This window comes from Ambystoma mexicanum, chromosome 1p (assembly GCF_040938575.1).
Source record: "Ambystoma mexicanum isolate Mex_15411 chromosome 1p, UKY_AmexF1_1, whole genome shotgun sequence".
Taxonomy (NCBI): domain Eukaryota; kingdom Metazoa; phylum Chordata; class Amphibia; order Caudata; family Ambystomatidae; genus Ambystoma; species Ambystoma mexicanum.
The window spans coordinates 422485447-422510358 of record NC_090921.1 but is presented as its reverse complement, the minus strand read 5'-3'; the positions used below and the strand labels follow the sequence as shown (position 1 = coordinate 422510358).

The 24912-nt window shown below is 47.3% G+C and overlaps 1 protein-coding gene across 5 annotated transcripts in view; it reads right to left on the bottom strand.

Moving 5' to 3' along the window:
• Positions 1–24912, bottom strand: part of ARHGEF18 (Rho/Rac guanine nucleotide exchange factor 18) — a 1645252-nt gene that overhangs the window by 250695 nt on the left and 1369645 nt on the right. For all 5 annotated transcript variants that reach the window (XM_069649229.1, XM_069649230.1, XM_069649231.1 and 2 more), the window contains 2 exons: positions 790–930; positions 241–362 (listed from right to left, as the gene is read on the bottom strand). In XM_069649229.1, coding sequence (XP_069505330.1) covers positions 241–362; positions 790–930 — 263 coding nt within the window. The remainder of the gene's footprint in view (positions 1–240; positions 363–789; positions 931–24912) is intronic.

Here is a 24912-nt window from a genome sequence, read left to right as displayed (position 1 = left end):
CAGACTATATGGTAGTGGAGTAATCACGCACGTTTTGAAGAGTGTGGTCAACACAAGGGAGTCATTTCCCTAGGTGTCTTAGATGGAAGAGTGCATTAGTTTAGCTTGAGATATTGATTTTGGTAACAGAGGACCTAGCCAGTTTTGAAATCTACAGATGTGTGGTCATTTGTGTGAACAAAGCAGTATCAGCCAGCTGTAGTAATCACTCAATGAGAAATTACAGATAACAGAACATACCATCCCACATTCTTCTGTACCAGCAGAAGAGTCTTGAAGTTGGGATTCTGAAGTGCTGCACAATGTTATCTTGTCCCTGGGCCTTTGTTCGCCAACATATAACTTTCTCTTGAAACTACCACCTGGAAAAGTAAATTAATGGAGTGTTAAGAGGGTGTAATGTAAACAAATAGAAAAGAAGCATTTTGTTGTTGTTTCCACACAAAAGACATTGATCCCATTTAAAAGACTAACAAGAATTAAACGGAATGCTAAGGTATATCGATGAGCTCAAGTGCAGTCATTTTTAGGACTAGATGAAAACGTTCCCTGAATTAAACCAAAAAAGACTGGTGCTCTTCAGGGCTGCAACACTTGGGAGTCGCAAGTTCAGAAATAACCACCCTGTGACAATGTTTGCTCCCAGAAACACATTGGACACAAAGCAATGACAGCTACAACACATCACAGTGAATTAAGGTTTGAATTTCAAATATGTGACTATTGTATTAAATGGCAGGCATGCAGCTAGTACTCTAGTGCAAAATGAGTGCAGCCGGGATCTCTTACATTTACTTGCAGCGCTGGGTATGCTGTCATATCCTCCAAACGTTTCAGCTCTCTTCAATGAAGCAGAGTTCCCAGGGCTCTCATCCATTTGATAGCTTACATTCTTTAGCTGTATGAAGATTAGATTCTGGAGATTCTCAACTATTAAGAAACAATACAGTTCAGTAACACATGACCCAGAAGTCCCATTCATAAATGTAGGTCTATGAAAAACCAAATAATATAGATGTAACAATTAAAAAGGACACAGGCATGAACCATTAACTCCAGTAGGCGACATGGATTCTTTAACACATACTGTGTTTAATAACAGAAGATCCAAAGACCTGAACCCTTGTTTAAAAAGTCCTGGACGTATGATTGCCTACATCCTGAATTTATATATGTGTTTTACAGACAGTGTGTGACAATATTTGACATGGGGGTTTTAGTTGCTTCATGTGCATTTTACAGGCCTAAAACAAACAAAAAATGTACATTTGTGTACTTACCTGTCTAAATGTAATTATTGGTATTGCTCTGTGTGGACTCATTGTAGACCTAGATCTTACCTAGATTTTGTATGGCTAGTCCCCCATGTCACCTTGTTCACCATGATCGAAGAGACTCACAAGCCCCCTGTCCTCCAGGGGCGATTTTGGAAATCCATCTTAACACACATTGAGCACCAATTAAAGTTAGGCAGAGTGTACACAAATACAGTTATTTATTGAAGCCTTAAGCAACTCTGATCAATTCAAAACCACTGACAAGTAACACTAAAACATTCATTAATATGGAATGCATTACTCACCGTAATCATAATTCTGATGATTGCATCTGCTTAGATTCACATGCTTGCATAGGCCGACATCAAGTGGTGGATGCAGAGTATAGCATGACTTGTTTTCGAAGTTTGAAAATGGACGTCGACTGGGCGTGTTTGTAATACGATCCCTAGAACGATGTGTACTGTACCCATGGTCCTTCACGCATTCAGGCCCCTCAGATTGTTTTGTCTGTGACATAAGGGAGCATGAAGTGTATGTGCGAGTACAAGGATGAAAGGAAAGGCAGGTGTAAGATGTAAGGAAAGGCGGGACAAAGACTTATGCAAATGGTTTTTTCCTCCTTTGCGAAAAGTACAGTGAGCAAAAAACGATGGCTGCAGACTCTCAAAGTGGGAAAAAAAAACAAAGAACAGGTTATCATGCCATGTTTTTTCTAGGGAAAAGCGTCTGCTACCTTTTTTGTATTTTTGCAAGGAACTTGGGGTTGGTCACCCTAAATTACCTGGGGAAACTCACTGTGCTCAGAGAGGCACTGATGAGGCCCAACAAGGCTGAAACATGCGTCTGGGGATGCGGTTGGTACTCTTGATCAAAGGAGGTTTGCCTGGCCTTTCGGTGCTGGACTGCCCTGGTGGGCGGGAAAAGAAACAAGTTACTTACCTGCAACTGTTATTCTCCAGTATGGGTCTGGTATGGATTCACATGCTCATGAATATGGTTCACAGGACCAAAGTTCATAGAAAGCTGAGAAGTTTTCCAGAAACACTTCATAAAACTTCAGTGCTCTAGCCACAATCAGCGAGTGCAAAGTCCTTTCAGCCGGCGACAGAGGCGTTGGAAAAGGAAAACACAGGTAACGCCAAGGGCTCATTGAGAAGAAATTCTGACAGAGCCTTGGGCATGAAGGAGGGGTGCATCTGCAGCACCACCCTCATCTCGTGAAAAGTCAAGTAAGGCCGCTTGCATGACAGGGCCTGGATCTCCCCCCTACTAGTCTTGCAGAGGTGATGGTCACAAGGAAAGCGATCTTCCACGACAGAAACTTGAGCGAAGCTGAATGCATAGGTTCGAATGGAGCACCATGAACCTAGTCAGCATCACATTGAGCTCCAACACAAGGGCCGGAGCTTGCCCCGGTGGGAACGAGTGGAACAATCCTTTGGTAAACATCCTTAACCATGCGGTGCAACCACAGTGAAGACTGTCCCAGAGATCTGGTGTAGAGGGAGATAGCCGCCAGATGAAAGTTGATGGCGGCGTGAGACAGCCTCGATTTAGCCAATGACAGTAAGACAATGCATTACTTACCGTTAAAGCATTTCTGATGGTTGTACCTGCTTAGATTCACATGCTGTGCATAGTCCGACATCCAGTGGTCACTGCAGAGTATTGCATTTTGTTTTTCGTAGTCGAAAAGGGGACGTCGACAAGGCGTGTCTGTAACACTATCCCTATAGTGACGTGCAGTGTACCCACAATCCCTCACGCGTCGAGGTCCCTCTGTTGTATCTTTTCTGCCCTGAGGGAGCCTTATAGACGTGAGTGAGTACAGAGTACAGAAAAGAGAGAGATAAAAAGATGTCTATGTTCCTTCCATCCGAGCAGGGAGGAAGGGTGGGCGCATGTGAATCTAAGCAGATACAACCATCAGAAATGCTTTTACGGTAAGTAATGCATTGTCTTCTGATGTTTGTTAATCTGCTTAGAATCACATGCTGTGCGTAGACTAGCGAGCTGTACCCGGAGTTGGAGGTGGGTTGTGAGAAGGAACAGTAGAGAAAAGGGGTCTTAATACTGCTTGTCCCACCTGTGAATCAGATCTAGAGTGGGCATCTAGACAGTAGTGTTTTGTAAAGGTGTGTACAGAACTCCAGGTTGCCGCTTTGCAAATGGACTCAAGAGAGACATTTGTAATTAATGCTATGGAAGCCCGAGTGCCTCGAGTAGGGTGTGCTCTTGGCTTGAAGGGTAGTTCCCTCTTAGCAAGAGTGTAACAGAGGGTGATGCATTGTACGATCCATCTAGATATAGTGGATTTTGAAACTGCATCTCCTTCTCTTCCTGCTGCCACCGAGACAAAGAACTGATTAGTCTTTCTCAGTGGTCTAGTTCTTTCCATATAAAACATAACAGCCCTGCGCACATCTCGTGTATGCAGGCTTTTTTCTCCCAAGTTTGAAGGGTTTTGAAAGAACCTTGGTAGTTCTATAGATTGGTTCACATGGAACTTAGAAATGAATTTAGGTGCAAACCTAGGGTGTTTGCGTAGAACCACCTTATCTTTGTGAACTGTTACAAAGGGGTCTAAAATAGATAGCGCTTGTAGTTCACTTACTCTCCTGATGGAGGTGATAGCTATTAGAAAAGCAGTTTTAAGGGCGAGGTCCTTAAGCGTTGCTTTGTGCATGGGTTCGAAGGGTGAGCCCATGAGCCTGGTTAGTACCACATTAAGGTCCCATCCGGGAGCTGGGTTAGCTATGGTAGGGTGTATTCTTTTAACTCCTTCCATGAAGGTCTTAATAACTGGGACTTTCCACCACAACACTAAGTTGAGAAGTGGTGTATGCGGAAAGTGCAGCCAAATTAACCTTAATGGAATGAAACACTAATCCTGAGTCTAGTAGGTGAGTCAGGTAGAGAACAATTTGTGTGGGAGAGCAGTCAACCGGGTTGATGCTCTTATTTCTACACCATGTGACGAATCCACTTGCTAGAGTAACAGTGACGAGTGTTAGGCTTTCTAGCTTCCTTGAGAATGTCCATGCATCTCTGTGGGAGTTGTAAATGACCAAATTCTATGATCTCAGGAGCCATGCTGCTAAATTCATGGTATGTGGGCATGGGTGTAGTGTCTTGCCCTTATCCTGTGACAGCATGTTGTACGGGCAGGGTAGTTTCACCGGTGGAGACAGAGACATTTCCATCAGGTGAGCGAACTATGGTTGCCGGGCCCACATAGGGGCCACTAGTATCATGGTGACTGGTTCCTGGTGCATCTTGTGCACTATCTTGTTGAGAAGGGGAGTTGGGGGGGGGGGGAGGGGAGCGTAAACAAATTTCCCTGACCATGGTATCGATGGTATCGATAGACCGTTCCCCATGGATTGGTTCTGGTGGTACCTGGAGGCGTAATCTTGGCATTGGGAGTTCTCCAGAGTTGCGAACAGATCTATTTCTGGGAATCCCCATTGTGTGAAGACGTCGAAGACGATGTCTTCTTGTAACCGCCATTCGTACTCTGCGGGTAGAGGGAAGTCTCTGCTGAGTTTGTCTGCTAGCAGATTGAGTTCCCCTGGTACATGTTGTGACAACAGGAACATGTGTTTGAGAGCCCGCTTCCAGATGTTCTGGGACAGCTTGGACAGTCCTGGAGAGTGAGTGCCCCCTTGCTTGTTCAGATAGTACATAGCTGTGGTGCTGTCTGTGAGGACCATCACCGTCTTCCCTTGCAGGTGTGCCTGAAAAGCCTTCAGTGCTTTGAAGACCGCTAACAGTTCCAGCAAGTTTATGCGTTTGGATGCTACGCTCGGAGTCCAAACTCCATGTGCAGTCTGATGGGATAGGTGAGCCCCCCCCCCCATCCTGTGAGGGATGAGTCTGTGGTTAGAGTGGCCTCCACTGTGGGGGTGGCGAATGGTTTCCCTATGACAAGGTTTTCCTTCGACCACCACCGTAGCAAGAGAACCAAGGCCTGCGAGACCACCACTAGATCATCCCATTGTCCGCTGGCCTGACACCACTGGCTGTTGAGCCACTCTTGCATTGGACGCATGCGCAGTCGCACGTGAGGTACCAAATATATACATGACGCCATCATTCCCAGCAAACGCATTGCTTTGCGCACCGTCACCTCTCGACCAGCCACATATTGAGGGATCTGAAACAGCATATTTTGGACCCTCTCATTGGAGGGGAAGACGAGGCCGTCCTTTGTTTCAATTAGAGTCCCTAGGAATTGTTTGATTTGGTTGGGCTCTAGGTTGGACTTCCGCACGTTGATGGAGAAGCCCAGTTGGAACAAAAGATCTACAGTCTTTTGGGTATTTGAGAAGAATGTCTCGTAAGAATCCCCTGTTATGAGCCAATTGTCGAGGTAAGGGTATACTGGGATGGACAACCTGCGCAGGTGGGCCGCCGCCACTGCCAGTACTTTCGTGAATACCCTCGGCGCTGACGCTATGCCGAAGGGTAGCACTCTGAACTGGTAGTGTTTGCCCTCTATCATGAACCTGAGGTATTTTCTGTGCGCTGGCAACATTAAAATATGAAAGTATGCATCTTTCATGTCAAGTGTTTCCATGTAATCCCCTTGCGATAACAGGGGGATTACTTCCTGTAATGTCATCATACGAAATTTTTGAGGTTTCACAAATTTGTTCGCTGGGCACAGATCTAGTATAGGGCGCATGGTTAAATCCTTTTTTTGGGTACAAGGAAGCACACTGAATAAATACATTCCGTTACCTGCGATAGAGGCACAACCTCTTATAGCTCCTTTTTCTAGTAGCTGGTCCACTTTTTGAAGGAGGATGGCGAGGTGTTCTGGTGACAGGGGTCGTCCCCTTGGGGGTCTGTACGTCAGGGAGCGGTTGAATTCTATACAGTAGCCGTGGGCTATGGTTGATAGTACCCAGTGGTCTGATGTTATTCCCTCCCATGCTAGAAGAAAGGATGTTAGCCGGCCCCCGACCGGCGATGCATGGGGGGACCCGAATCTTCGGGTCATTTGGTGTTGGGGGCTTGGGAAGCTCTAGGGGTGGAACCTCGACCTCTTCCCTTGCCACAAGGCTGTCCTCTCTGGGTGTATTGTCCACTGGTTCCTTGATTTGAGGACCAGTTGCCTGTAGAGTACTGCTGCTGTTGTTGATGATGATGATGATGATGATGTTGGCGTTGGCCTCGAAAAAAGCGTCCGTTTCCATAACCTCGCTTGTTGGGAGGCCTTGAAATCTGAACTAGGGTCTTAATGGTGTCAAATTCCTTTTTTGCAGTCTCTAGTGCGTCATCCACCACCTTCCCAAAGAGGTTGGCATCCTCTATTGGTTTGTTAATGAGAGATGCTTGTGTTTCGGGTTTAAACGTAGCCAGATATGACGTTTGAGGAGGATTCCTTGGACTAGGGAACGGCCAGCCATTTCTGCAGCATCTAGAGTATTCTTAATGATGCTCTGGTTGACTAAGCTTCCCTCAGTAACCGTGGCCAGAAGCCGAGTTTTTAGGGGTTCAGGTACCTCCTCAATGTCCTTGCGTAGTTTACTCCATTGGGCATCTGCATAACTTGCCAGTAAGGAGGAGTTGTTGGCAATCCTAGTGGAAAAGGCTGCCGAGGCTGTAATCCTTTTACCTAGGGCATACAGCTTTTTACCTTCTTTATCTGGAGGTGCCTCGCTGGTTGATAGCGGGACCCCTGCCCTTTTTCTTATATTTATTACTACTAGGGAGTCCGGTACTGAGTGGCCCCTGATGTATAACGGGTCCGATGGAGAAGGACTAAATAATTTTTCTATCCTTGGGTTGACCCCTCTGACCAATGCGGGTGTACATAGCGAAGGAATGATTTGTCTCTTTACTGAGGCAAGGAGGGGAATGGTTTGACTGACAGGGGGTTTCTTCTTGATAATCTTTTCCACAAAGTCTATGTCAGGAGAAATTTCCCCAGTCTCGATTTCGAAATGCACTGCTGCTTTGCGTAGGAGTGCATTAAAGGTAGGTTGATCGTCTATAGGCGACATATTCCTGATTGGTGAGTCTTTGGGGGGGGCAGGTTTAGGGTGTCGGGGTCCGTAGATGCTGATGGGGACTGACAGGGCTGTGAAGCACCTTCTTCAGGGTCTTCTTTCAGAGCCCCCATCACCCATGTCTGGGTCATCTTCGAAACCTTCCTGGTGTATGTTTTGTTCTTGCTCGTTAGTTAAGAACTCATCTTCATGAGTGGGAGTCCTCTTCAGTGAGGTCATACAACTCTACATCCCCCTGTGGGGGGTTGAACAGCCTAGGGTATTTAGCCCTAGGATCCTCCTGAGGCCCCTCTCTTGGTCTTTGGGGTGTGGGCAGGTATTGGGTAGACATAAAATTCTCCATTTTGTCCATGCAAAATTGGAGTCTCTCTAAGGTCCCTTGTGGTAGCCCAGAGCGGTCTGGGGGGGAGGGGGGGAGGGGGAGAGGGAAGGCTTTCGGCCTGTAAACGCTTTGACCTATCCCATAACGTCAAGGATAAGCTCCCATCGCCTTCTAGTAGGTAAGGAGTCCCTTTCGACAGAGGGGGCGGGTCCTGCCTTCCTTCCGTCCCTTTCGACGTTTCCCTGGCCTTGCGTTAAATAACGACCAAACGGTCGAGTGAATATTTGCAATGTCTCTCGAGGAGCTCCGCGTAAAGGCGACCAATATCTGGGCGGAAAAAAACAATCTGAGGGACCTCGACACGTGAGGGATTGTGGGTACAAGCCTTGTCGACGTCCCCTTTTCGACTACGAAAAACAAAATGCAATACTATGCAGTGACCACTGGATGTCGGACTATGCACAGCATATGATTCTAAGCAGATTAACATCAGAAATACAGTTATACTTGAGGGGCCGTGACCCTTAGAGGGTTGATCTTCTGTTAACGGCAACAAACAGTAAAGCGCTTCCATTTGTGTCCGTAGCATTTTAAGGTAGATGACGCCCTGGCCTTGGATAGAATCTCTCTGCCAAGGCCAGGATTGGTCATTACCAAACTAGTGTGAAACACCCTCCTCCTTCTCTTTTCATAAGAATAAGTGATTCATCTTATAGGACATCAACCCAGTTGATTGTTCCCTTAGACTTGGAACACCCTCCATACTTAGAACTCCCTTTCTTTCTAGAACTACTACTAGATGGAAGGTGTTCCTTATTAGACTTTTACATGGTTTGTCTGCTGCTTTTCTCTTTCTTTCTAATTGCTTTTGACAAATTGCTGTTATTGATTTCCAGCAATGCACTTCAACAGCCGTATTGCAATTATTTCCTTTTGATTTGTTTGAACTCAATGGATAGTTCTTACGATTGTAAAGTAATGCCTTTCCTATGTAAATAATTTATGTCACAGAATTCTGAGACAAATGTTCAACTTAGTATGCATATACATGAGGACCCACATCAGTCTGCTTTTCATTTGCATAGCTAAAATGATATATATTACCTTAATTGTTCCAATATCATTTTACTTTATAACATGTAATTAAATTCATGTACTTTTTTGCTACCTACGAGACTAGGAACAGGATTGTGATTTATTCCAAACTAGCCTCAGCATCTTATTGCATGCAAGCACTAAAAGAACACTCATGTTGGGTCTTTGGTGATTTCTTTGAACACCGATCTAGCTATATCAGAATACTAGAACATACATTAAAGATATGTTCTATTTCAAAAACCGGCAGCTACCACACCCCCCAGTTAGACAATAGAATCTATACAATAGAAGCCGGAAGATCGTAGCCACCGAACTCTAACGCTGCAGGAGCCAGGCCTTCAGGTTCAGCAACACCGGGTTGTGGTGCAGAATTGCGCCTCCTTCCCTGGTGAGAAGTTCCACAACCACTGGCAGCTTGACTGGAAGGGACGCCGACATGCTGAGAAGGTTCGGGTACCAGATCTGCCTCGGCCATGCTGGTGAAACAGGGATCATCCTGCATCAGTACCGTCTGAGTTGATTGATGACTCGAAGTAGAAACAGCAACAGAGGAGACGCATATAGAAACAGGCCTTGCACCCCAGATGGGGGAAACTGCTTTTGAACCTCCGGCACTTGGTGTTCGTCGCCGCCGCAAACAGATCGATCTGAGGACTGCCCCATTTGAGGAAAAGGTTGTCCGCTTGATCCTGTCGAAGCTCTCACTCGTGGCAAGAGCGCAGCTCCCTGCTGAGAGAGTCGGGACTGTGTTCTTTACTCCTGCCAGGTGAAACGGAATGAGGAACATCCCCTGGGCGACGGCCCAGTGCCATAAATCCTGAGCCTCTGTGAAGAGCGCTGGAGATCTGGTGCCCCCTTGTTCCTGGATGTAAAACATTATGGTGATATTGTCTATGAAGACCCTCACAACCTTGCCCATGAGGGACGGCAGAAACAGCTTGAGGGCCCAAAACGCCGCCCGTAATTATAGGACATTGATGTGTAGCGTCTTTGCCTCTGGCAGCCACAGGCCTCTGGCATGAAGACGTCCAGTGTGGGCTCCCCATCCTTCCAGGAAAGAGTCCGTCATGACCATCTCCAGGTACGGGGGGCTTTAGAAGTCTGTGCCTCTGGAGATGTTGGAGAACACACCCCACCACCTTATCGCTTGACGGAACCTGCAGAGCCGAATTAGGAATATACATGACATCATGCCGAGTAGCGACTTGATGGTCCTCACCGTGGCGACCCTCAGTGCCAACAGCCATTGCACTTTGCCTAAGATGGCCAATATCCTCTCCTGCGAAAGCGATGCCAGGCAGGCCACTGTGTCGAGTTTGAATTCCAGAAACAGCGCGTCCTGCGATGGAGTCAAGCAGGACTTTGCATAGTTCACCGAGAACACCAGTTCCGTCAGCAGGAGGTTGTTCTTCGCAGTGTGGTCTACAGCGATGTCTCTTGATCTGGCCCGGATGAGCCAGTCGTCCAGGTAAGGGTACACGTGGATCCCTTGCATTCGTAGATGGGCCGCCACTGGAGCCAGGCACTTGGTGAAGACTCTGGGCACCGACTTCAGTCCGAAGGGGAGAGTCTTGAACTGGTAATGCTTCCCTTGAATGACGAAGCGTGGAAATTTGCGGTGTCCTTTGTGAATGGGGACGTGGAAGTACGCGTCCTTTAGATCCAACAACGACAGAAAGTTTCCCTCTTCCAGCTGGCCGAGCACGTGTTGCAGCGCGACCATCCTGAACTTCTGGGACTTTATGTACTTGTTGAGTCATTTTAGGTCAAGGATGGGCCTCCATTCCCCCGGTTTTCTTTGGTACGAGGAAGTACCTTAAAAAAACTCTGGAGCCCCAGAGCCGCTTTGGAACCAGCTCTCTTGCCCCCTTCTTTAACATGGCCCGAACCTCCAGCAGCAGCTGAGGGATGTTTTTCTCCTGCCGGGCCCCCGGTGGTATTTGAGGACACTTTTGTTGGAACTCCAGTGTGTGTCCGTGGGCGAGAGCGTCTAGCACCCATTCGTCAGTGGAGATTGTCTTCCACACGCTGACAAAGTTTTCCAACGGCCTCCCACATGGTGCGTGGGTGGAAGCCTGACGTGCTGGCCGGTTCAATCTTGCTTGTAGGTCGACGGGCCACCTTGTGGTCCCGGACAACGACGGTGGCGTCTGCCCCCGAAGGCCTTGGAGCGACCCCTGTTGGCTTCCTGGGTCGAGGAGATGGAGGGCTGGCAGTAAGAGGAGGAGCCCTCGCAGGAAACCCTTCGAAGACCAGTTAGACTTCTCTCCTGAGGAACGAAAGGACGGACGTTGTCGTCGTAGCGTGTCTAGGGCACGTGCCGTCTGTCTTGATGGCCTGGATGGATTCATCCACCGCCTTCCAGAACAGGTTGTCCCCGTCAAAGGGAGTGTACATAACCCTTGTCTGGACCTCCCGCCCTAAAGTTGTTGGCCTTGAGCCAGCCACGACGGCGGAGACAGACGCTGTTTCCCATCTGGCGGAAACCTGTGTCTGCAATGTCCAGGGCCAACGTGATGGCGTGGTCAGATGCCACCTCGCCTTCTTGAAGATCTCCAAAACCTCTACCCGCTTATCAAGGAGAAAGTGCAGGAGCGGCACCAACTTAAACCACAGCTCCTGGTCGTATGTGGCCACGATCGCGAGGGCATTGGCAGTCTTGACTGTCGTCACTGCCGAGTGGATAACCTTTCTAACCATAGCATCCAGTTTCCTCCCCTCGTTGTCCGGAGGGGTGGAAGATGAAGACACCAAATTCGACGATTTCTTCCTGGCGGCCACCGAGTCTGGCACCCTGTACTTTTTCTCCAGCCGGTCTCTTCGCAGGGGCTGTTGAGGGGTTCTTCATCAGAGCCAGCCCTTCATCCCAAACATCGTTCAGGGGTGGGACCGAAAGGATGGTCTTCCTCTTCGCCTCCGGTTGCCGATATAAGAAACCTTACTTCTTCTTTTCCTCCGACGTGAGCTGGAAAAACTCTGAAGCTCGGGAGATAATTGCATGGAAGGATCCTACTTCATCTGGCGGAGAAACCCTGGGTGGAGGCGACGGGAGGTCCCCCATCCCGCCATCATCATCCGTGCTCGTTGTTGCTGTGTCTGATTCCGTCTCCCTTGGGGGAGAGGGAGGCGATGGGTGGCACGGAGGTGTGGAATGCCTCCTCTTCTTGGCCGGCTGTTCCCCTGTGACAACAGGGTGGCCGGAACTGGTGCGGAGGGGTTGTCGGCATCCGCCTCTGTATCGCATACACCAGCGTGTGGAGGGTCGATAGGATGTCCAGTAGAAGATCTTTCAGCGGTAGCTGCGGGGTATGCACGCTGGGCCCAGGGCCTTGCCGTCTCAGGGCCCTTTGTCGTCATCACCATCGACGGTATCCCCGTTGTCGTCGCCCCTCTCGTGGGGTGATTCCACGACACCCCCCTAGTAGTACTCGTCCCCCTGGACGGTGTGAACGGAAAGGATCTCGTCCTCTTCGGCCCAAGAAATGTCTGTTCCTTGGGGGCCTTCATCCCCCACCCCCCTCTTCGGATCCTGAGGGGTTAGTCTCAGGCTGAGGTCCAGCATCCTCTTCTCTGGGCTCTTCTCAAATGGCTTGCTCGAAGCCTCCCTCCTGGGTGAAAGAGAAACCCTGGCCGTTGTTGTGGTACCCTGGGCCGGGTATGCGTCTACGGCCTTCAAGAGTGATGCCACCACCACCTCGATGGAGGGGGACGATTTTGCCTGGTGCACCTGGGCCTTCATGGCAATGCCAGATCCCTGGTCTTGCCTGGCCTTCTCCTTCACGGCCGGTTCAAACCCTTTGTCTACTTTGGCCTTCTCCGTCAAAGGGTAGGCCGGACATCATAACTTGTGTGGCCTTCCCTGGATTTTCTCTCCACTTCCCCGGGGTAGCTGGCTTCTTCTTGGATGAAGAACCAGAGGGGTGACTGGAGATTGATGCCGATAGGGATGACGATCGCACCCTGACCGTCGCAGGACCCACAGCGATGACCCCGACGGAAGCGGAGACTCTGTGCTTGGCCTTATGTTGGGCCCCCATAGGTGAAGTGCCCACAAAGGGCTTAGAAGCCTGTTCAGGTTTCCCAGATCAGGGAGAGGCCTGTCCCTTTGTACACAACTCCAACCGTTGGTGTCGATGCCTCATCGTGCGCTTCACGAAGCCACGGCAAATCGCACAATCTCTTCCTTATGCGTCGGGTGCAGGCAATACAGACACTGGGAATGTTTGTCGTCCATGTACACATTCCGCAAACCGCAGAGCTTGAAGAGGGAAGCGTTGTCCTCTTCGTCCGACATGATCCACGCGGTGTAGGGCTGAAGAACTTCCAAGAAGAACGATTTCTGCCCTTGAGGGGCGATGAAAGATGCTGGCATACAGGTCCCCATTAATCAGAAGAGTAAGCGATGAGAACACGGACTCGATTGACCGAAAAATAGAATTTTCCTATTATAAAAGCAAATAAATGCAGAAAAGCTCGAAGAGCGAAAAGCAAGGACTCCTAACACTTGAACGTGCAGTAAAAATCTGAAGATGACTGCCAGAGGAGGGGCTTACGTAGAAGGCAGTCATTGGCTGGGGGCAGTATGACCCAGAGCTCAGTGATAGGAGAAAGACAGTTTAGAAATGAAACAAACTGTTTTTTCTTTTACCGAAGATTCCCATCCTGACGGGGAATATTCATGAGCATATGAATCCATGCCAGACCCCATGCTGAAGAAAGACTGATATGCAAATAGATATTCCTCTTTTGTGAAAAGTACAGTGAGCAAAAAGCGATGGCTGCAGACTCTCAAAGTGGGGAAAAAACTATAGAACATGTCATCATGCCATGTTCTTTCTAGAGAGGGGTGCCTTCAACTCCAAGAGGGGAGGAAGGGTTGGGCGCAAGTGAATCTAAGTAGATAGAAGCATCAGAAATAAGATTACGGTGAGTAATGTATGCCTTCTGAGGCTTGTGGATCCGCTTAGAATCACATGTTTGCATAGACTAGCAGGCAGTACCTGATAAAGGTGGTGGGTTGTTTAAAAGTATTGTGGCAAAAAGATGTCTCAACATTGCTAGTTTCACCTGAGAATCTTGATTAGAATGCGAGTACTGTGTGAAGGCGTCAAACTCCAAGTAGCTGCCTTGCAAATGGCATCTAATGGTACATTTGCAATAAAAGCTACAGTAGCCCATGTGCCCCAAGTTGAGTGTGCTCTGGGTGTGAAAGGTAGTATTTTCTTGGATAAGGAATAACACACTTGTAAGCATTTGACTATCCGTTTCGAAATAGCTGACTTAGACAGAGGATCCCCTTCTTTCCCTGCAGCTATGGAAACAAAGAACTGATCCATTTTTCCTTAGTGGTTTGGTGTTGCTTAGGTAATACATAACAGCCCTCCTAACATCTAATGTATGGCGGATCCTTTCTGCTAAACTAGTTGGATGTTGGAAAAATGCCAAAGTTCTATGGAATGATTAAAAATGTGAGATACATTTTGGAGAAAAATGTGCATGTGTTCTTAAAACCACTTTGTCTTTATGAATAACAACAAATGGATCTTGAACTAAGAGGGCTTGCAGTTCACTAACCCTTCTTATTGATGTAATGGCCATGAGAAACGTAGTCTTTTAAGTGAGATGACCAAGACTAGTTTTATGCATTGGTTCAAAAGGATGACACATGAGTTTATTAAGTACAACATTTAAGTCCTGTTAGGCAAGATTGTATACAGTACCCTTTGGGTGCACTACCACAACCCTGACCTCCTGGCAATAGGAATCAAACCTTTGGTATAAGTCTGTACTACACAGGTTGGCAGTGTGTTGAGCAGCCATGCTTATCTAAAGAGGGGTCAATGTAAGCTGTAGGCGAGTTACACAGAGATTCACAGTGACAAGTATTCAAATAAACCCTTACACACAAGATTTCTTGATTAAAATATTATTAATTTAACAGTCAGAGTAAGCCTTCTTCAGAAGAGGCAATATAATATCAACACCCAAATACCCTCCAAATATATACACTCTTAATATTTCTAAATCAGTAAGTACCCTTTTGGGATGGCACACAGACACTTCCTACACCCTCAGGTGACTTTAGTAAGTAGGACAATGGACATTAATATACCACTGTTTGCATTTAGAATCAGGCTTAGGAGAATGTCAAAGAAAAAGGTTATTAGAACAAACAAAAGATCACACAAATATCCTGAAGCAATCAAGTACTTTTGGTAACCCCCAATGCAAAGTTAGTTAACCCCTTCCTGGAAATAAGACAAAACACAATGTCAGAGGGAAGACAAGTCATTCAGGGAGCCAGGCTAGGCCAAAGTCAATTGGGCAAAAGTCTAGGTGAGCTGAAGCACTTCCTGCAGGCGAGTAAATGTCTTGCACAATGTTTTTTAGAAGTCTTTGTAGAAAAGAAGAAATTAAAGCAGGACCACAAGCCGATTAGGCTTGTGAAGAAAAGAAACTACTAGCAACTCTACAGAGGAACAAAGATGAGTCTCAGCGGAGAACAAGTAAGGTTACAACAAGAGGTAAGTTCTCTGTACAGTAACTTTGGTTTGAAGAAAAGGACTTTGGCTGGCTTCTGTTCCTGTGCAGCTGTGCAGATCCCGTGTTCCTGGGCCTCAGTCAAGTGGACACGAGGGAGGACGTCTGGAGGACTCCTGCACTGCAATGGGACGATGGGCGACAGAAAAGGACCAACTTCTATTCAGTGGCACTTTGCGGTTTCAGCTCCTCACGGCTAAGAAAATTGCAACACCGCAGACTCTTGATTGTCAAGATGGGCTTTCCTTGCATCTTGGGTCCAGCACTCTGTTGAGGTGGCTCAGGCTTGGTCAGTCCTGCTTCCTGGGAGTTTGGAGGCTCTTCCTGGAGCTCTTGGCCATCTTAAAAGCAACGCATACAATCTGGTGCGCCTCTCCCTGGCTATTCGGTTCTAGCTCAGAGAGGATGTTCAGGTGGCTTACTTTGGAGTTGATTGGTCCCACCAACTCAAGGGGAGAAGTCGTCCTTGCAGGGCTTCTCTAGTCGAAACGAAATTGGAGTTTCAGCACAGCAGTAGGGCATCACCGGGCAAACCAACGGTGCAGGAATTGCAGCAGGCGCCTTCTTCAAGTTCTTCTTCGGATTCCTTCGTCCAGTGGTCGACTTTGCCTTCCAAGCCAAAAAGCCTCGTCTTTTATGCAGGTTTATTCAATTAATTCCAGCCTAGCTGTCAGTCAACCAGCAGGGTGGCTGTCCTTGCTGGACAGCCAGCCAGCCAGTCAGCCAGCCACCCAATCACCTAGGAGTACATTCCTGTCTTCTACGAGACTAAGCACAGGGAGTTTTGGGCACCTCCCTTGCTTCCTGCCCCCGCCAGACTCCCTGGAGGCGGGCTTCACCCGTGAATTTGTGAATCCTGCCAAAGACAAAATGAACAACGGGACCAAACCTGGTTTGGCACACAGAGTAAATCTCAAGGACCTTTCAACAAAGAAATGGTGAAAAAAGAAGACCGGCCCATTTTGACAAAAATGGCACCCTTGGGTGCTTTACTGCAGCTGCGAACCTAGCCTACGGTAAAAGCACACCACGGTAGTTAAAAGTAAACCACTGCCACAAGCAAAGGGTAACATCAAAATGTTACATGAGAAGCTAGACAAAGGGGATACTAAGTAACCCCTCCAGCACCCTATTGTAAGATCGTGTGTGCTAGGTCTAGAAAGTTACAAATGTAAATAAAGTAAATTTCACTTTACTGCTCTTGGAAACAGTTTATCCAAGAGAAGGTACTTAAACCTTGGGAAATCTAAAATGACTTCCCTGTACCACTGCACTGAAGGTGCTGTGTGACACAAAGTAAAAAATGCCGCCTATGGAATTTGTTCGACTCCACAACCAAAACACAGTCTTCAAATCACATTAAAAAATACATAAGATAGTGGGAAAAAGGGGTCTCACACCCTCCAGATAAAAAATGTAAGTCCTAGAGTCCAGCAAAAAGAGATGGGGGTCTCTAAGGTAGAGAGGAATTAGCACATTTCTGAGAATTCTCCCTAACTAGTCCCATTGGAGTTGGATTTGATATTGGCGGTTGTAATCTTTTAACTCCTTCCATGAAAGCTTATATTACTGGAATTTCCCATCAAGATACTTTACTCTGAGAGGTGGTGTATGAAGAATGCTGCTAAATGAACTCTAAAAAGTAGTTTAAGAATAACACCGTCTAAGAAATAAAGGCGATAGAGAATTATGAGAGAAGGTGAGTAGTCAATAGGATAGATGTTGGCGTTATTAAAATAGATTTGACTTGTTCCTGATGCATTTTGTGGACTATTTTGTACAGAAGTGGTGTTGGGGGGGGGGGGGAAGCATATGCAAATCTCCCTGAACAGTTCATCCCTAGGGCGTTCCCTTTGGACCCTGTTAGGGAATATCTGGACGCATCGTTGGGTCGTTGCGCATTTTCTCAAGTTGCAAAGAGATCTATGCTTGGCTGACCACAGTTGGAAAAAACGTTGTGTAGGATGTCGTCAAAGGAGGATAGCTCAAGGGCAACGTGCTCGCCTTGGAAGCAAGACTACACGGAGCGACACAGGTCCGATCCCCGGGTCCGCGCTTATATACCTATGGGTATTAAGCACGTTATAAATTACCAATCAATCATACCTTTGTGCAATTACCAATTGTGCGCTGAGAGAAATTATACGTTTCTATTTAGCACATCAGCTAGACAGTTGTGTTCCCCAGAAACCTGCTGGGATAGGAGGAATCTTCTGCTTACATGCCCAATTCCATATGTTCTGGGCTAGTTTTGACAGAGCCGGTGAGTGTGTCCCACCTTGCTTGTTTATATAAAACATGGCTGTAGTGCTGTAGTTTGGAACTAGGACTGTTCCCCCCCTCCCCCCCAAGCCCTCAGGTGGCATTTGAAAGCTTGAAAAGCTTTGAACACTGCTAGTAGCTCTAGAAGATTGATGTTTGTTTGATAGAGACTGTGTTCACATGCCCCATGCAGTATGCTGGAGAAGACGAGCTCCCCACCCTGATGGTGAGTCTGTGGTAGAGTGGCCTTTACTGTGAGGCTGTTGACTGATTTTCCCAGCAAAATGTTCCCTTTTGTCCACCACTGCAGAGCGTGAATGACGGACTGCGGAACGACCACTAGATCGTCCCACTGACCACTTGCTTACAACCATTTTTTTGATAGTGAATCAGACGCATGCGCAGCAGAGTGCGAGGCACTAGCAAAATACATGAAGCAATCATTCAGTGAAGGAACATGGCCTTTTGTACAGTTATCTGAAGACCGGCTACATAATGTGGGATTTTGAAAAAGCATTTTCTTGTACCATCTCATTGGAGGGGAAGCCTTCTGTCTTAATTTGAGCTCCCAGAAATTGTTTCACTTGACTTGGAACAAGGGTTGATTTTTTCTCGTTGATTGAGGAGCCTACCTTCAAGAGGTCGATTGTTTCTTGGGTGTTTCGCTGACACGCTCAAGGGATCTCTCCTGTAATTAGCCAGTTGTTGAGTTAAGGGTACACTTGAATTGACAATCTGCGCAGGTGTTTTGCTACAACAGCAAGAACTTTGGTGAATACCTTTGCTGCTTAAGCTGTACTGAAGGGAATTACTTTAAACTGGTAGTGAACAGTTCCTACCTTGAACTTTAGGTATTTTTGTGCTGGCAACATTACAATATGAAAGTAGACATCTTTCATATCCAATGTATCCATGGAATCTCCCTGTTCTAAGAGTGGAATTACTTCTTGAAGTGTTGTCATTCAACATTTTTGAGGTATGCGTTTGCTGGGTGTAGGTAAAACACACAGGGTGCATATATCCCCTCTGGAGCTTGTGGAATCTGCTTAGATCACTTGCTATACATAGATTAGCGAACAGTGTTCAGAGAAGGTGGTGGAGAAAGTGTGTACTGAGCTCCATGTAGCTGCTTTGCAAAAGCTGTCTAAGGAGACATTTGCGATAAAAGAGTAGCTCTTATGCTCCGTGTGGAGTGAGCTCTTGGTGTAAAAGGTCTTGTTTAATAATGAATAGCATAATTGTATACATCTGACAATCCATCTGGAGATGGCATTTTTGCAAATGCGGTCTCCTCTGCCTGGTGCAATGAGTCAAACAGTTGATCTGTTTTCCTAAGCGGCTTGGACTTGTTTACGTAGTAAAGGACTGCCCTCCTCACATCCAGTGTTTGGAGTTTTACCTCAGCCGAGCTAGATGGATTCTGAAAGAAAGCCGGAAGCTCAATTGATTGGTTCACATGAAATTTGGAAATGAATTTAGGGGAGAATCTAGGGCGAGTACGTAAAACCAATTTATCTTTATGTATGATAAAGAAAGGGTCCTGCACTGACAATGCTTGCAATTCACTAACTCTTCTTATGGAAGTAATAGCCACTGAGGCAGTCTAGTATGTCAGGTGTTTAAGACTTGGCTTGTGCATAGGCTCGAATGGGGTCCCCCACGAGCTTTGGGAGTACTACATTGGCATCCCATCCTGGCGGTGGGTTCGAAATTGGAGGGTGTAGTATTTTTACTCCGTCCATGAATGGCTTAATGATTGGAATTTTCCACCACGTTATTTTACTTTGAGAGGTGGCTAATTCTGATAAAGTGGCCAGGTGGACCTTTTATGGAGTTGAATACTAACCCTGAATCTAACAAGTGGAGCATATAATTGAGAATATGTGAAGGAGTACATTCTATGGGGTTAATTTGTTTAGACTGGCACCAAATTACAAATCCCCTCCACTTGTCGAAATAACAGTGTCTAGTGTTTGGTTTTCATGACTCCTTGAGGATATCCATACACTGCTTTGGTAGATTAAGGTGTCCAAACTCTGACTTCAGGAGCCATGCTGCCAAGTTCATGGAGTGTGATTGAGGGTGCACTGTTCCCCCGTGTTGGGTTTGCAGGTTGGTTTGACACAGGAGTTCGATGGGATCGCACATCGCCAGCTTGCGCAGATGTGGCTACAACAGCTGTCTCGTCCACATGGGAGCAACTAGGATGAGCATCATCTGTTCTCTGTGCATCTTGTTCACTATCCTGCTCATTAATCTAGTCGGGGGAAAAGCGTAAACAAACTTCCCTGACCAGTTCATACATAGGGTGTTCCCCTTGGTGTCTGGCTGGGGGAACCTGGACGCAAAGTCTGGACACTGCTTGTTTTCTCCGATAGCGAACAAGTCTAGTGTGGGGTAACCCACTGACATGTTGAGTAATGTTGCCTGGGTCTCAAGCTTAAAGCCAGACTGGCGTAGACAAGCGTGGCGCTTGACAATGGTTCCTTCCACAATAATACGGCCCGCATTACTTGCAGCGTCGAGGTTGTTCTTGAGAATGCAGCTGGCAGTGGCTTTGCCTTTTGCTGCTACTGGCGCAAGTCTAGACTTTAAAGGCTCTGGAGCAGAGTCAATGAGGACAGTAATTTCATCCCATTCACGGGAATCCTAGCTCGCCAAAATTGTGGAATTGTTGGCAATCTTAGTTTGAAACGCTGCCGAAGTCGCAACTTTCCTTCCCATGATATAGAGCTTTTTGCTCTCCTTGTCTGGGGGAGCCTCAGAAGAGGCTAGTGGTGTACCTGGTAGTTGTGACAACGAGCAAATCTGGCTTAAGCTGTCCCAGGATATATAAAGGGTCAGATGGTGCTGGGCGGAAAAGTTTTTCTACCTGCGGGTTTACTGCCCTTGTTTGATTGGGTGTTTCCAGTGAAGGTTGGATTCTTCTCTGGACAGACTTTAAGATGGGGATGAACTGGGTGGCAGCTTTCTTGTCACCCAGGATATCTTCGACAAAATCTTTGTCTTGCTGAGTCTCCTGCGTTTGAATACAGAGTGCTCAGCTTCTTTGATTAATATGTCGTTGAATAGGGGCCGATTATCTACGGGAGAATCAGGCACTAAGGAGGAATCCTGTTGAATTGGTGAAGACCTAGTATACACCTCTGCCCTCTTCATCATAATCGCCATCATAGTATTGATCAGAGTGTTGGTAGTCCTCAGTATCCCCTTGTCTGTATGAATGGCATTCAGATCAGCAGTATTGCGAGACCTTTTTGCCAGTGCTGGGATAAAGACAGTGGCTGAGAAGTGGAAGACAGGATCTGAGAGGTGTAATCTTAAAATCTTCGACAGCCTGTTTTTTTTTTTTTTAAACATTTGCAAAAAATGTCTCTCGACATCACCCCATCTATGTCCTCTGCCGTCCATAAGATTGAACTCGGGATGACCCAACGTAAGGTATGGCAGGGACTTGTGCTGAAGGTGTAGGTGTAGGTGGGCCCTTATTCTGTAAGGCCTCAGCCAAAGAACCTTCTTCTTGTGGGACATGTAAAGTTTCCTTTAAAGGTGTAGACTTGTCCCTATGAGATTTGTCTTTGTCTCTATGAGACTTGTCCTTGTGATTAGAACTCTTGAAGGAAGAATTCTTGGAATGAGAAGCCGTTAACAAGGGACATGTTTTTTAACCAGGTGCGACAACCCAGTGTTTTTAGACTTTACAGCCGATTTGGACAAAATGTGTCGACTTTTGGCATTGGAAAGGACCTCCGCCTCGTCTACCGACGTTCAGTAGATGTTTTATGGGCAGCATCTTTCTGTTTACGGGGCCTGTCATGGGGCAATCAGGACTTCGAGGTCCCAGAGGACAGGGAATCTACAGATCTCCCCCTAGACGCCGTATCTGGGCATATGGTCGGCGGCGCCAACACATCACTGTGGGGTGTGTGCTTAGTGGTGTGTGAAGTGGAAGTGCTCTTGTCGCCAGGTGGCATCCCCATAACAGAGCCGCCGGCCTGTTTTCTAGGGTCGGGAGCTTGCACCTGGAACTTGGCTGTTCCCCGTCGTCCTCGCCATCAGAAAAGACGGCGACGCTGCCGTCACTGGAAGCTCCCTCCACGTCCACTGCGGCCTCGACCTGCATCGTGTGATGGGCCCAGCGATTGCTTCTGCGATCTTTAAGGGTTTTAGGTTTGAAGAGCTTGCAAGCTCGACAATGCCCTTCGCCGTGGTCGTGGTTCAGACACAGGTTGCACACACTGTCGATCCACGGAAATTTGTTATTACTCGTGATGCAGAATTTAAAGGGTGTTCTATCCATGTCTGGGAAAGGCAGCCAGGTGATAAAGGGAAAGGGTGGGAAAATGCATTGTATAATGACCACCCCCCCTCCCACTCTCCCTACTGTAAGGGCATAGGCCTGGTGGGCCTTCCAAGGCTGAAAGGGTCAGTCGAATATTGATTTCTTCCGACGGCGCTGTCTTGTCTTTTCCACCGCGTGGATGAATTTGTCGATGTCGGAAGGAAAAGGACAGAAAGAGTAACTATATTTAAACTTATAAGCAATTGGCATCAGGCGAATTTGAACTCCGTGAGAAGCATCCGCTCACGATGGGGGAAAAAACAATCTGAGGGGCCGTAAGTATTCAAGACTGAGAATAGGCTTAGAAGAAAGAAGTTAGAAAAACACCATACAAATAAAGAGCCAAGGTTCTTGCATTAAAAGGTTTTCTAGCTGGGGGAGAAGAAGGAGGCTAATGCCCTTAGAGTCACAGGTCCCAATAAAAATAATTGAGCCAGATAGTTGCAAATGTTTCAAAGTTCAATACAAATTAGAGAAAAGCCTTTCAAAGACCCTCTCCCAATCCAGCCACCTTAGGGTAGACAGGATGCCAGGTCAGAAAACCACAGTTCAAGATTTGGCAAGAGAGATAGAGCTAGGACTTTACGCCCATACTACCTACGGAGACAGGCGGCTGAACGGACAAGTTTACTCACCCACTGTACATCAATTAATTCAGGGACCACTGTAGGAGTTATTTAAATCGCTTGGTCGAATGGATGCCTTTGTTCTGTTGGATGAAGCACAGGGATCGAGATGGATTTTTAATCTCTGGCCTGGTGGACAGAGTTTAGGAAGCCACCAGTTATAGTGAACAGAGGAATTTCTGGGAGTTGCACTAAACCAATCAAGGTAGCATGAAGAGTGGTACTGGCTTAGTCTCAGGTGACGCAAGTTGGTTCAGGGGTCCACATCGAATCCACATAATGAGCAATAAAGGATTACACTTAGTAAGTATAAAAAATACTATTTTATTGGCCAAAGAACACAATAAGAAATCACTCAGAACATGTAATATCAACAATGGCAATAATATAAAACATATATACAGACAGAGATAGTGCTTAACAAACAATTCACCCCCACAAATCCTACAAGGGAAGGTAAGTAATTAGTTATAGCACCAACAGTCCACAGGAGTAGGAACCCTAACTTGTAGGCAAAACGTAGTCAAAAGTTTGGGAAAGGGTCCTGTGGATCTGAAAATTGTTCCAAAAGATTGTCCAATGAGTGTACTGGTGAGTAAAATGCTTTTTTAGATTTTTGAAGGTGTTTGCAACAAGTGTTGGCAAAGCCAAAGTATGTTAAAATAAATCAAAGTTCTACACAAACTTTTAAAGGGTGGATATAGGGGCACCAGTAATTATCGTTACTACTCACCACCCCTACTCTGGTTTTTCCCCAAAATTGGCAGGTTGATGGCAGTCACTGGAGGTAGGTTTTTCCCGATGTTGGTTCTGGTCGCTGATGCACAGGAGCTGTGGGTGCAAGAGAAGTTCTGATCGGGTCCAGGACCAGAATGCAACCCTTTCCAGTAGAATAATGAAGCAGGCACCGATGCAGGACTCTTCTAGACACTCGACCAGATGCAGGAGGCCCGGCTCCTGCGATGGTCACCGATGAACGGCGACAGCAGGTGGCACAGTTGTCACAGTCAAATAAAGCCTTCTATCTCAGGACCCCTTGATGCTGGGGCACCAAAGATTCACAGAAATGCTACTTGTAGGACAAACTGAAGACCGCAGTAGACCAAACTGGAGTTGGTCAGTCCACTAGACACTTTCAGAAGACTCCAACTTGGAGGGCCACGAGAAGACGTTGAGACTGGTTGTTACCACCGGTCCAGTGGGCAGAAGCACCAACGAAGCTCTTCTGGGATCAGTAGCCAGACAGGGCACCAGCGGGAAAGCAGCTAGATTTAGTTGTCAGGCCTCTTCAGAATGGGTACACAGGTCTTCCTTCATCTGCACAGCCACACAGGATACTTGGTTCCTCTTCTGACCCTTCTGGAATAGCTGCAGCACTTCTCTTCTTAACCTAAAGGCCAGGTGAGCACAGAAACTCATCCCAACCAATGATAGGATATGGCATTTGTAACGCGCCTATACACAAGTGTTTCAAGGCGCGACGAGGCGGGGGGGGGGAACAAGGGGAGACAGACAACGATCCTACTAGGCCAGCTGTCATTCAGATTGCGCAAATGCAAGGGTAGAGGGGAAGGGAAAAGTGCAAGGGGAAAGTGCAGGGTTAGTAGAATACATGATAAATAACAAGGGCCAGCTGGTGGCAAGTGCAGGGTAAGTGCAGGGAGGAGGGGCTGTCGGGATACAGAGACAGTCCCGCAGTGCGGGGGTTGCCAGGGAGGCAGTGCAGGTAAGAGTGGCTGGGCCAAGGACCGAGATCGGTGAGTGGCCCAGTTGCAGATTCAGTGCAGGTTCAGTGATTTTAGCAGGGGAGAGGGGGAGAGAAAGTGGAGGCAAAGAGGAAGGTTTTGAGGTGCTTCTGGAACCGGAGAAGGTTCTCCTCAAGTTTCAGGGAGGCAGGAAGGCTGTTCCAGAGGGAGGCCCCTGGTACGAAGAGAGATCTACCCCCAACTCATTGCTTGGAGAAGCAGCTGACCCTGAGGGGGTTGGAGGCGGATGAGCGAAGAGCTCGAGAAGGAAGATATTTAGGAAGAGAGAGTTGAAGGTATTTTGGCCCAAGGCCCCAGAAGGCCTTGTGGACAATGCAGAGGGTTTTGAATTTAATCCTCGCAGCCACTGGGAGCCAGTGTAGTGATTTCAGTCCTGGAGAGATACGGTCCCTGGGCTTGAGGCCAAGGACAAGTCTCGCAGTCCTGTTCTGGATGAGTTGCAAAGGGCAGAGAGTAGAGGCAGGCAGATTTAGATAGAGGCTGTTATAGTAGTCCAGCTTCGAGAGAACCAGGGCTCTAGAGACAGTGCGCTTCTGGGGGAAGGAGAGGAAAGGAAGGATACCTCTGAGGAGGTGTAGCTGGTAGTGTGACTTCTTAGAGACGTCAGAGATGTGAGGAGAGAAGGAGAGTGTGGAGTCGAAGATGACCCCCAGATTTTT